The 12,115-nt window shown below is 40.3% G+C and overlaps 1 protein-coding gene across 2 annotated transcripts; it reads left to right on the plus strand.

The window, feature by feature from the left end:
• The first annotated feature begins 208 nt into the window (after positions 1-208).
• On the plus strand, positions 209-12,047 carry cep85l (centrosomal protein 85L). 2 transcript variants are annotated; one of them, XM_086018025.1, is made up of 13 exons: positions 209-485; positions 2,226-2,387; positions 3,442-4,289; positions 4,399-4,484; positions 4,555-4,669; positions 4,754-4,909; positions 5,054-5,206; positions 6,379-6,533; positions 8,755-8,863; positions 8,958-9,008; positions 9,238-9,339; positions 9,575-9,722; positions 10,084-12,047. In XM_086018025.1, the coding sequence occupies exons 1-13, from the start codon at positions 437-439 to the stop codon at positions 10,236-10,238; spliced, it is 2,289 nt and encodes a 762-aa protein (XP_085874151.1). In that variant the 5' UTR covers positions 209-436; the 3' UTR covers positions 10,239-12,047. The 2 variants fall into 2 exon arrangements, with proteins under 2 accessions (XP_085874151.1, XP_085874152.1); XM_086018026.1 differs by having other exon boundaries at positions 2,226-2,360.
• The last annotated feature ends 68 nt before the right edge of the window (positions 12,048-12,115 follow it).

The raw sequence follows: 12,115 nt of genomic DNA on the forward strand, positions 1-12,115 counted from the left end.
TATTATTGTTATTATTATTATTATTATTATTATTATTATGATTATTATTATTATTATTATATTTATTTGTTTATTTATTTCTTTATTTATACTGTAGAGAACAGTAATTGTGTTTAGATAGTACATAGACAGTAGATTTGTTTGTTTTTTGTTGAGAACAGTAGAAGACGCCGTAGAGGGAATCGATGACGTCACGTCCACTCCGGATGTCATCATGTGTAAGTTGGAGAAAGGAGACCGTTACTTGAAAATGTCTCCACGAGACAAGAAACATTCAGTTAGAGCCATACAGTCACCGGATCGCGCTAAAATGTCACAAATAGCCTAGTAATCGCGTTTAAATCCCTCGCTGGCCTCCTTTCTTCCACTGAGGTTTTTTCCTTTCCGACCGCAAAGCTGTTTTCCGGCTGTTATGTAAAACGTCTTACCACTGCCAATGTGGAACAGAGGTGATCTTGACGATGGATACGATTCTAATAAAACAGGTGAGATTTTTTGTTGTACTGTAAATTAATATGTCGTGATGTTGTGACTTTCTTGTTGGTAGATGTGTAGTGGCCGAAATATGACGTTTGTTGATTTAAAAGGCCGAACTGCGGCTGTAACAGGCGACTAGAATTGACGTCACTGCGTTAGCAGCAAGACCGCACGAAAACGTCGCGTGGCGTAGAGAATCTATCTATCTATCTATCTATCTATCTATCTATCTATCTATCTATCTATCTATCTATCTATCTATCTATCTATCTATCTATCTATCTATCTATCTATCTATCTATCTATCGTGGATATAAAAAGTCTACACAAATCCTGAGGGCAAGTAAAATAAACAACTGATGTATCGTAGTTGCACAACTATGCACACACTCGGGACGTGGCTGTGTTGCAATTAACCAATCAATTTTAAACTCATGTTAAATAGGCCACCGTCATCTCATTTCTTTACTTTTTTTCCCTTCCCTATTCCAAAATATTTCATTTTAGCATCGGTGTCAAACTCAAGGCCCGGGGCCAGATCCGGCCCGCAACCTCATTTTATGTGGCCCGTGAAGGCAAATCATGTGCGTCAACTTCACGTTTGTTGCAAATTGCATTCACTTTTAATAACACTGAGATATGAGATACTGCAATGTGTTATTTTTTACCAATCCTTCCCTTTAAAATAAATTGAAAAATAATTGAACAAACAATTAATTACTGGCTTCTAATTTCAAAACTAGCTATCCATCAATTTGTTTTGTATATATGATCATATAGACCTATATGTATGTGTATATACATTTATATGAGTTCACAGTCATAACGGCCCTCCGAGGGACAGCGTCCTTACGATGTGGCCCGCGACAAAAAACGAGTTTGACACCCCTGATTTTATTATCAGTTGCGCTTACAGGTTATAGGCCACATTAAGGGTGGACAATGTTTCAAATAAAACATTTAATATAAAACATGTGTCTTGGTCTCAGTTTTTATATCACAAAGACCTGGAATAGTGGTGTGTAGACTTTATTTCGACTATTGTCTAGTTGGCTCGCAATCTATTCATTTAATCTTGAACTGTATTCAGACAGGTTTGTGGGGTAAAGGAATAGAGGATGGTTTATTCTATGGGTGGAAAAAAAGTTTATTTATTATGGCTGCCGTTGTGTGGAAACCATGCATAACCAAAACCATCACGTTTCAGGAAACTGAAAAAAAGGGCATGTTTTTTGCGCCATTAACATTGCATCGACAAACAAGGCAAGCCATTTTCAACACTATATTGGACAATAATTTGTAAAATAACATACCCACGTGCCACTGACCATTGGTATTGATTTGGGGAAAAAATATAAAACTGACCAAATTTGGACATAAGTGGTTTCTGTCTGGCACCGGTGCTTATGTATATTGCTGCTCACTCAGTTATATCTTAGAATATTTAAGTATTAACTATCAAAACTGAACCCAATAAATACAGTACGTATTGCTTACTGCACTACAAGTGGTGTTAGCAAGCAATTTCTCTTGAATCATCAGCAGCATGTGCTATCGACTTTTTATGAGTGATACAAATGTGAATGAGTACTTTTGGGATTTGGCCAAAGTCAGCTCGGACAGGCTGCAGCCAGCAACCTTAATGAGGACAGACGTTTATAATTTCCCCCCAAAACTTGTTTGCAGCACAATTCATACCAAAGAATAGTGACTCTGACTGCAATGTTTTTACTGTTGTCCCTTGTAAGGTTCAAGTAGCGGTGGCTCTCCTGGGTGGGTCCCGAGCCATGAATCTTTGTGGCACAACAAACAGCCTGGACCTGGAAACAGCATCTTTGGACGTAGACACAGCGCTGTGTCGGACAGTGGCGACACCGGCATTGGTACATACTGTTCTGATAGTGTGGAAGGTAGGCTGACACTCAGGTCAGGGCGCTGAACTTTTTCCACAGCAAACTCATCCATTAAGTAGGAAAAAGGCCTTCCCCAAACTGTTCCTACTCTCGTTGGAAGCATTGAATCATAGTCAAAACATTTTCGGTAAGCCAGGACGGGAAGTGATAGTTTAGGAAAAGCAAAACAAAACAATTTCCATTTCCACCAAACAGTATGATTTAATTTAGTTCACACAGATATCACATGTACAATGATTGCAGCATTGCATCTATCTATCTATCTATCTATCTATCTATCTATCTATCTATCTATCTATCTATCTATCTATCTATCTATCTATCTATCTATCTATCTATCTATCTATCTCTATCCATCCATCCGTCCATCCGTCCATCCGTCCATCTGTCCATCTATCTATTTATCAGGGATGGGACGAGACAACAATCCCACGAGACAAGATGTCTCACGAGATTGAGTCCGCAAGGACGAGACGAAATCTGCTTAATTTCGAATATAAAAAAATCCATCCATCCATTATCGACACCTCTTATCGTCACAAGGGTCGCGGGGCGTGCTGGAGCCTATCCCAGCTGGCTTCGGGCAGTAGGCGGGGGACACCCTGAATTGGTTGCCAGCCAATCGGAGGGCACACAAAGACAAACATCCGCACTCACAATCACACCTAGGGGCAATTTAGAGAGTCCAATCAATTTACCATGCATGTTTTTTGGAATGTGGGAGGAAACCGGAGTACCCGGAGAAAACCCACGCAGGCACGGGGAGAACATGCAAACTCCTATAAAAATTTTCAATTTTCAAAATGTTTTTTTTTATCAAACAGACTGCAAGAAAATTAATCACTTTTACCCTAACGTTAGAAAAAAATTGACAAAAAACCTAAATAAGTTCCTGGGTTTGAATGGCTGGACTGTGAAAAGACAAGTAAATTCGTCAGGGGCAGCGAATGAGTTCATTTTCAAAATCGTTCAGTCCTAAAATGAGTGACATGCTTGTATCGTGTGTCCTCATATGTGCGCTATTCATAGTCTCTGTATCTAAATCCTTAAGATGACTCCTGTTCAAGCACCACACCATCCCTCCAGCCGCTGTCCCGACGTCACTCTACTCAGGAAGATGGGTTTGGCGGCAGTGTGCCCGTTGTCCATGTCAAGCCATCAGCAGCCACACCATCATACGCCAGTCTGAGAATGACAACCTCACCCAGCAGCACAGATCGTTGGAGCAAGCCTTGCCAGCTGCCCCCTCCAGCCATATCCCCCCTTGGTGCACAAACTGGTGTTGACATGCAGGACCAGCAGCCCATCAGGAGGTGGTCCTCTCTCACCAAGTTGTCATCTGGTGTTGAAAAGAACTCCAGGAAGACATCAGTCCACCAACACAGTACAGATTCACATGGCTCCCTGGACAGGGGTCTGCTCTATGGCTACAGAAAAGAACCCCGTGGTTTAAATCGGGACCTGTATTTGCCTGTATCTTCCTCCTTGCTCACTCATAGCTTATTACAACGCTCTCCTGGTGCCGGTCCTTGCTACTGGAGCAAAAATAGTAGTAGAGCTGCTTTGGAAACAGACCTGTCAGTGTCCTCAGCTCTATCCTCACCTATTAAACGCAGCAGTTTGGATATGGGCTATAGCAGTTTAGCAGAAGCGAAACTGGCTTTGGGAGGCGGTCAGGTTTACGGCCTCAGCTTGTCTAAGCTAGCAGACTCACCGCTTGGTCACCCGGTCGACAGAGACTCCCCGATTCAGCCGGCCGTCCGCACACAAATGTGGCTGACGGAGCAGATGGAGTACAGCTCTAAAGCAGAGCACGGAGGAGAACTTGGCCAGATCGTTGGTGGTGAAATAAAGGTCTGTGGTGGGGATGGACCATCACTTGAGCAAGGCATCAACCAGGTAAAAGCAATTGCAGCCCAGTGGAATGCACTGAAAAACCTCATGCGACGTCTGCAGCATTTTCTTGTTTTATTATCACGGCAAAACATACTTGCTGATGCGTTTGCAGATGCTGCAGGGCACGTCCCATTTTGTTAACACTCTGGTGAAGGTGAAAGAGGGAATGCTGAGACAAAAAGAACTGGAGATAGATAGGTAAGTAAGGGAGCATGTTATTCGTGCGCTGTAGGTGAAGATGATGAGACTAAAGCTTTCTCTTTTTCAGACAGAAGCAACAGATCCTGCAACTTCATGCCCGCATTCGAGAAAATGAGCTGAGAGCCCAGCAGGTGCTCCATAGTCAGAGGTGGTTTGAAGACCCTCAAATCCTGAAAATGAAGGTAACACTTAACAGTCTGTGATAAATACTGTCTAACTGTAATCTGGATATGCTCTTTGTGGTAACACTTGCGGTTGCCCAATAGAAGTCAGTGAAGGAAGTACCATCTGACCGACTGTGCTGCGACGAAGAACTCAGCAGGAAGCTGGCAGTGTCCGAACTGGAAGTGCTTCATCTAAATGAGCTGTACAAGCAAGCGACTCAAAAATATTCTGAAGACCTCAGGAAACTGGAGGAAAAGGTAGTGTGAGTCACACGTTCAGAACAACAGTAGAAGAAACACGGGCCGCTTCTTTGAAAAGCTTCTTTTTTATTTTTTTTGCAAAGAAATGTCACTTGGCTATGCTGTTTTATTGTTAAAAAAAAAACGCGTTTCTGTGATCAGATAAAGACAAGGGATCGTTACATCAGCAGTCTGAAAAAGAAATGTCAGCGGGAGACCGAACAGAACCACGAAAAACAGCAACGTATCGAAACTCTGGAGAAGTACCTTGCTGACCTGCCAACTCTGGGCGAGGTACAAGGCCAGGGCCTGCAGGTAGACACGCACACCGTGAGCCTTAAAAAGAACATCTCTTCTTTCTTTATCTATTATTTCAAACCTTCTAAAATACCAAGGATTGAATAACTAGATAAAAACAGCAACATGTGTCCCACAAAGACAAAAGAAACTGGCTTGAAAAATGAACAGATGTCTCTAAATTTTCTATCAATTCAATTGTATTCTTTTTATCAATATGTATTTTTGGTTTAATTTTTGTTGTTGTATTTTTCCAATTTTTCTTAATTTACTTTAAAACAGTCTCATTACCACTTTGTGTAATTTCTTCTTCTTGTTCAGTGCACCTAAAAACTTTTTACACTAAATACTAGGGGTGTAACGGTACACGTGGGTGTATTAATACGTTTCAGTATGGCATGTTCGGTTCGGTCCACTTAATAGCGCGAGTTTATGCACTGGTGAATTTTCCAAGAAACCGAACCAAACCGAAATGTGATTTAGCGTACCGTTACACCCCTACCAAATACCATCTCAGGCTCAAAATGAGGCAGAGGCTTTATTGCTAAAATGTATTATGAATGTATTAATATCATAAACCTCTGTAATATTATTCAGTTCACACTGACGTAAAAGTTAACATTGCACTTTACACAAACATTGGGGGAAATAAAATTAAATAAAAAATTAAAAATTAATTAAAACATACATTAAATGAAAATTATCAAAATCAACTACTTGTAAAAGTAAATGTAAACTTTTTCAATGCGTGCCATTTTCAAAAAAGAACCTATTGAGTGTCAGCCAATTCAGAGCATTCAAGGCTTACTGAATATTGTGTTTAAAAAACGTTTAAAAAAAAAATTGGGAACTAGTTTTCTTAAAGTTTAGTCTATAAAATATAAATAATCAAGTATAGAAAGAAACAGTGTAATATATTTATCTCACTCTCCCACGTGTGCAAATGTTCACACGTGTGTTTAAGAATGTTTAAAATGTTATTTAGTATGCAAGATTCAAAATTTAATGGTTCCTTAATATAATAATAACACATTTACCGTGTAAAGAAATAAAGTGTAAAATCACTTCTGTCTACATCTGTGTGGTTTAAAATATTTGGTCAAGGCCGACTGCTCATTTTACTGTGACACAAGTTGTGCACAATTAATTCCCTACTTCTACATTGTGTGTGGGTTTTTGTGTGTGCTCAGTTGGAAGAGGTGCAGCTGAGAGCTCAGGAACTGGAGAAAACGGTGTCTCACTTACAAAAAAACCTAGAGGAAAGCTGTGCTCTGTCGAAGGAGAAAGACGGCAAGATTGAGACGCAAGCCAGTAGAGAGAAGGAGCTGATTGCAACTGTACACAGGTAATGTTCTGCTTTATCTAATTATAATCTCTTTACTACTAACTTAGTGTGAGGTTTCTTCAAGGCCCTTATAATGCTTAGTAATGTTTTAATTGGCACCAAAAAGCTTTGTGTACACCTTTTAGATTTAGGTATTAGCTGTGGCTATTGGCACGTTCCGCATTTTCAAAACACACAGATAATTGAAATTAATATAATCGCAACACGCAATAACCAGAGAGATGCACAGCACTCAAGATAAAGGTGTAAATTGGCAAAACTCACATTGTTCTTGAATAGTGACACCAATGTCACCATTTCGGATAAATGTGGGTGAAATCCCACATCAAAGTTGAATATAATCAAATTATATATCATTGTACATATCTGTCTCATATGCCTATTATGTTGTTTTGCATATAAACAAAGAAAGTTAAAGGGATCATCTGGCTGGTATGGTCCATTTTACACTAACAAGCTCAATTTGTATTTTTTTCATCAAGTAAATTATATTTGCTTGCATTTTCAATTTTATCAATTTGTTTTGGAGAAATCAGTAAAAAAAATAACTACAGTCAGTAATATAGCCCCGCCCCCTCCTCTTTGTAAACAGAATTTTTCATTCATTACATTTTTATCTGCAAGCGTTAGTTTGGCTTACTTTTTTTCCAAGTCCACCTCCAGGGGCGAGGCCCTCCACCGCCGGAAGTCCGGTGTTTCGAATTTTTCAAAGTCCATCCATCCATCCATTTTTATGCACCACACTATCCTCACGTCCTGCATTTGTCAACGTTTAACGTTGAAATGTCACCAAGCTGACCTCCGGGGCTTGTTGCGCAGCGTCATATCCAAAATTGACCCACTTGCACCGCGACGCCGAACTGCGTCTCTGGCCGGACAGAATTAGCGTTAGCCTCTGCGTGAACGCGGGCGACCGCGACACGGAAGTCCAGTAAGAGGGTGACCGCTACGCGAGCTCCTTGGCTGCCTGACCGGTGGCAAACGCTGAGCTACTTGGCTGCCTGGACGGCGGGCGCCCGCGAGACGGAGCCCCATGTCTGGCTGGTAGGAAGCTGATTTCGTCCTGATAACCTCGTCAGTTTAGCGGCCAAGTACTAATTGCTGCTAGTGTTAGCCGCAGGAGCTAGCCACAGCTAGCTGTTGCCTGCCTGCCTGCCTGTGGAGGCTAACAAACCTTAAAAAGGAAGTCAACCCAAAAATCTTGTTTACAAGAATATGTTCTAAGTTAAGCAGTAAAATGCACCCAATGATGTTTTTGTCCATCCCAGAGGGTGGCCATTTTGTCACTTTCTGTCGACCGAAAATGACATCAGAGTTGCCCAGGTGACAACCAATAATGGCTCAGCTTCAGAAAACAGGTGAGCTGTGATTGGCCGTTACCTGAGCCCTGAGCAACTCTGATGTCATTTTCAGTTGTGGACATGAGTAGACCTCTGCATATGAATTTTGGTGACGATTGGTCACCGTTTCCAGACACAAGCTGACAACAGGAAGTGACAGATCAAGCCAGGAAACAATATTACAGCGCTTGCCTCCTTCCTTCAATGACATAGTCATTGATAAGTGAAAAAAACAGTCCCCACCCATAAATAATTTGTGTCATTAGGATCAATGTAGTCATAAAAAACACATTAAATTACTAGTGCTGCGGTTTTAAGGGGCTGTGAATTTTAGCGCTGACGTAATTATTACATACAGACTTAATATGTATCTAAGTGAATTTGCCTTGATTTATTTTCGTATAATAAAGAATATATATATATATATATATATATATATATATATATTGTATCATTGGAGTGCTGTGCTTGTGAAATTTTTGAATCTGCATATATCAGACGATGGATGGGTGATGTTTACATGTTGATTTAAAAAATGAAAAAAAATCTGTAGTTATACACCTGTTACTTAGTATTTGAGTCATTATTTTTCACTGAATGCTTCCTGTCACATAATTAGTCACTAAAGTAACTACTCTTGTTTGAGTAAAATGTTTGGCTGCTACCTGACATTAACTTTGGGTGACTCCTTCAGCGGACAGTTGTTGCACAACATCTCTAACAGGAATTGTTGAAAGCCATCATAAGGAGTTAAAGCTTTCCTCACTTTTTTAAACATGCTGCTATTACTCTGTTCTGACGCACAACCACTGTATAGTCTTACTTACTATTTGATACCCAAATCTCTCTGCTAACATTTGCTCTCATTTTGTTGTGTAAAGGTTGCAGCAGAAGGTGCAGAGGTGTTTGGAGGATGGAGTGAGGTTAGACCTGAAGCATCTTGAGGTGGAAAACGCTCAACTCTTGGAGAAACAAGACCATAGCAGCAAGGTAGCGTTTGGAACGGAGCAAATGAGTGCTTAAGTGCGAGTGGTGAATGCGGTCCCTCAACAAGTAGTAACATGTTCTCCGCGCTCCCCTGTAGCTCATTGAGCATCAGAAAGAGCAGATTGAGGGGCTCAACGCACAACTGAAGGTAGGCTAATCAAAGTCGCTGACGGTGAATGTTGACTCTTTCAACTCTACACATACTGCACGATATCAAATCAAACCATAATCGCACCGAATCGAACTGAAATCGTTCGGCTTTAAAATGAAGCGTCCTTCAATCGTATCGCAACCCATGTGTTAAGATACGCATCGACTCGTTTTTTAATGGAGGGATTTAATCACAAAAGTCCTCACTGCCTACTGTATGTCAATAGGCGACCAGTACAAGACTACAGAAAGGAAGAAACCTTTCACAACAGTTTAGTCCTCCTGACAACCAAGAAGGGCCATCCATTGACTCTACAACCGTGTCACAGGTATCTATTCAACACATGTCGTTTATTTCATGACTTTGCCTGAAAGAAAGAACATATCTTGGCTTAGAAAACATTGTTTCTTCCTTTTAGGATGACAATGTTTTGTTTAGACATTCATCAGAACTCACTTCTTTCACTAAATACGTCAACACTAGCCATTTTAAAAGTGTAGCAGATCATTTGAGAAGCGCTCTAGCTGCGCTTAGCGTGTTGCATGTGTGTTGACTGTCTGCAGGAGCACACTAATGCGGAGATGCCGCAAGTGGGGCGACTCTTGAAGGAGTTGTCATTGTGTCTACTGGACCTTCAGGCTCTCCGCAGCATCCTGGCGCAGAGAGCGCAAGGAAAGGAGCCAAACTTGTCTCTGCTGCTGGGCATGACATGTATGTGGACAACACACTGCTTTGTAATTATAGGAATTAACATTTGGGCGGAATTCAGGAATAGACTTCTGACACAACACTAAAGACTGGACACACCAAAGTTACTCATTCTGACTAACATGACTATCACTTTTGTTAAAAAAAAAAAAAAAATATTTATTTTTTTAAATATTTTGCATGCAGATTGCTCAAAGTTGATAACGGTGTTGATTCCGAGAAAGGAAGCTCAAGCTTTGTGGAGATGCACTTTGTATGGAACGCTAAGTTTAACATACCGGTACTCATCTATTACTGGCTTGTCGTTAATATTGAGCAGTCCTCTATAATGTCTATCGGTGGTAACTTGTATGTTTCTGTGCAGCGTTGAACGTGTCTGCAGAAGAGAGCGAGTGCAGGGACGTGCAAGAAGAAATAGTCCCGTCGAAGCTGCTTGAGGTCAGCCAGCTGAGAAGAGGCATCGACGAGCTGAGGAAAAACATCACTGAATGCTATAGCCACTATGTGGTCGAAAGCTGAGTCCCTACCCGAGTTGACGCTGGCCAAGACAGGATTTTTCCAGCTTCCTCATACGATTACGCTAATAGGGAAACTCGGACACATAATGACCCGCTTCAATGAGTTTTGACTGAAAGCTACTGAGTCTCTCATCACGCCTCTGTTGCAGCAATTTAACAGAGTGAATGTGACAAAGCAGGAGGATCATGGAAAAGTAGAGCTGCTGGAGTCACAGACTTCACCGCCGCTATGCAAAATGATTAAGGGCGTTTTCCAGAGCTGGGCATTTTACTAAAAATTTGCGGTCCGTTTATGGACCCGTCCACCGTCCGTTTATCCGCCATTTTGTCCCGGACCAAATAATAGCTAAAGGCTGGTCCGACTAGCATTTTAAACGGGCTTCCGTTAGCGTTTCCGACTACCAACTTCAACAAGCTACCAATAGTATGAGCAGTTTCGTGTTTATAGGCTTCAGATTTGTGGCCATTTTGGCACGTCCTGAAATTAATTACAATAAAGACTTAATCCTCTTATTATGACTTTAGTCTCGAACAAATATGACTTTGTTCCTTTAACAATGCTACGTTGTTGCAATGCATTTTTCCTTTTCGGTGTTTAAAGAGCCAGTACAGGATTAGCTTGTTTTTCTTTAACCTTGCTCAGAATCATGGCAGCTTGTGGCAAACCTTTTTTGATGGGACCGAAGTATTATGGAAACTGGAATTTGTTTTCTCTTGTTTTAACAATTCCGATCTTTTACAGTCCAAAAATGTATGTGACAATGTAATAATGAATTATTTTTGTATAGTGTATTTATATTACTGGTAGTATAACAACAACAATGTGTTATTAACTCATTCAGTACCAGACTTTTTGAGACCCTCTGTGAAATGACATGAACATGTCATTGGGTTCGAATGAGTTAAGTAGAAAATTCAACAACAATGTACTGTACTGACATGCATGGCTCTGCATTAAGCTTAAACTCATTATCCTATGCATAAGCTTTCCTTATTTGCGCTTCCGTCCAGACATTAGATTGTATAAATTAGTTTTATTAAGCATCATGAACAAAATGGATATCGGTATATATATATTGGTGTTTGAGCCATTTTTTTATTTAATACTGCCAAAGGGAAAAAATTAGAACGGTTGTACTGGTTTTTTTTTCGTACGTTTTCTCTGTTGCAGTCTATATAATTGAATTCATGTTTTAATGATACGGGGCATTGGATGGCTTGTGACAAAAATTTAATTATACTGTTACTGATAAACTGTATGTTTACATATCCATTGATAATCTTAAAGGAGATATGTTTTGTTTTGTTTTTTTAAATCATTTAAACTGTCCCCAAACAAAGGTTTCCGCAATTTTACAATGAATTACATTACACTTAATATCCACTTGTCACACGCTGGTGAAAATCATAGTTTGGGGGGGGGACGGTTCTAATAATGCTGGGTTTGGATGGAGTTACCATGACAACTGTGGTGGGAACGATGGTGGACAACTCAGTGTTGCCAACTTTGGAACTTTTTCTAACCTCTTGTGACTATTTTCAACATAAAATGACTTTGTTATTGGAAAACCCAACAGAGCAAGAGCTAGTCACCCCTACCTGTCTAAACTGCAAATGAATCGTGCTTGTGCAAAGGACACATCGTCAGAAATAGGCAACGTTCACATTGGGCAGGCATTCCAGATACCAACTATACTGTTACATGCAGTTAAAAATTAACTTTCCCATATGTCCAATTTTAATATTGTTTTCCAAAATGACAGTTTCATTTTATTCTTCTTAATGAGAAATAAAGCTATTTTTCTAAAGACCTGGAATTATTACTACCCATTCATGTCAATTACCTGACTGCGATTGTTAGTACTTTTCCCATTCGTA

The sequence above is a fragment of the Filicampus tigris genome, chromosome 20, assembly GCF_054856515.1.
Source record: "Filicampus tigris isolate MCC_2025a chromosome 20, RoL_Ftig_1.0, whole genome shotgun sequence".
Classification (NCBI taxonomy): domain Eukaryota; kingdom Metazoa; phylum Chordata; class Actinopteri; order Syngnathiformes; family Syngnathidae; genus Filicampus; species Filicampus tigris.

What these genes read in the sequence shown, in the direction of transcription:
- cep85l (XM_086018025.1), top strand. Translation starts at nt 437, where the DNA reads ATGTGGAACAGAGGTGATCTTGACGATGGATACGATTCTAATAAAACA. An exon ending in TTGAGCAAGGCATCAACCAG is followed by an intron (nt 4,290 to 4,398) that starts GTAAAAGCAATT and finishes ATGCGTTTGCAG; the next exon opens with ATGCTGCAGGGCACGTCCCA. An exon ending in AAAGAACTGGAGATAGATAG is followed by an intron (nt 4,485 to 4,554) that starts GTAAGTAAGGGA and finishes TCTCTTTTTCAG; the next exon opens with ACAGAAGCAACAGATCCTGC.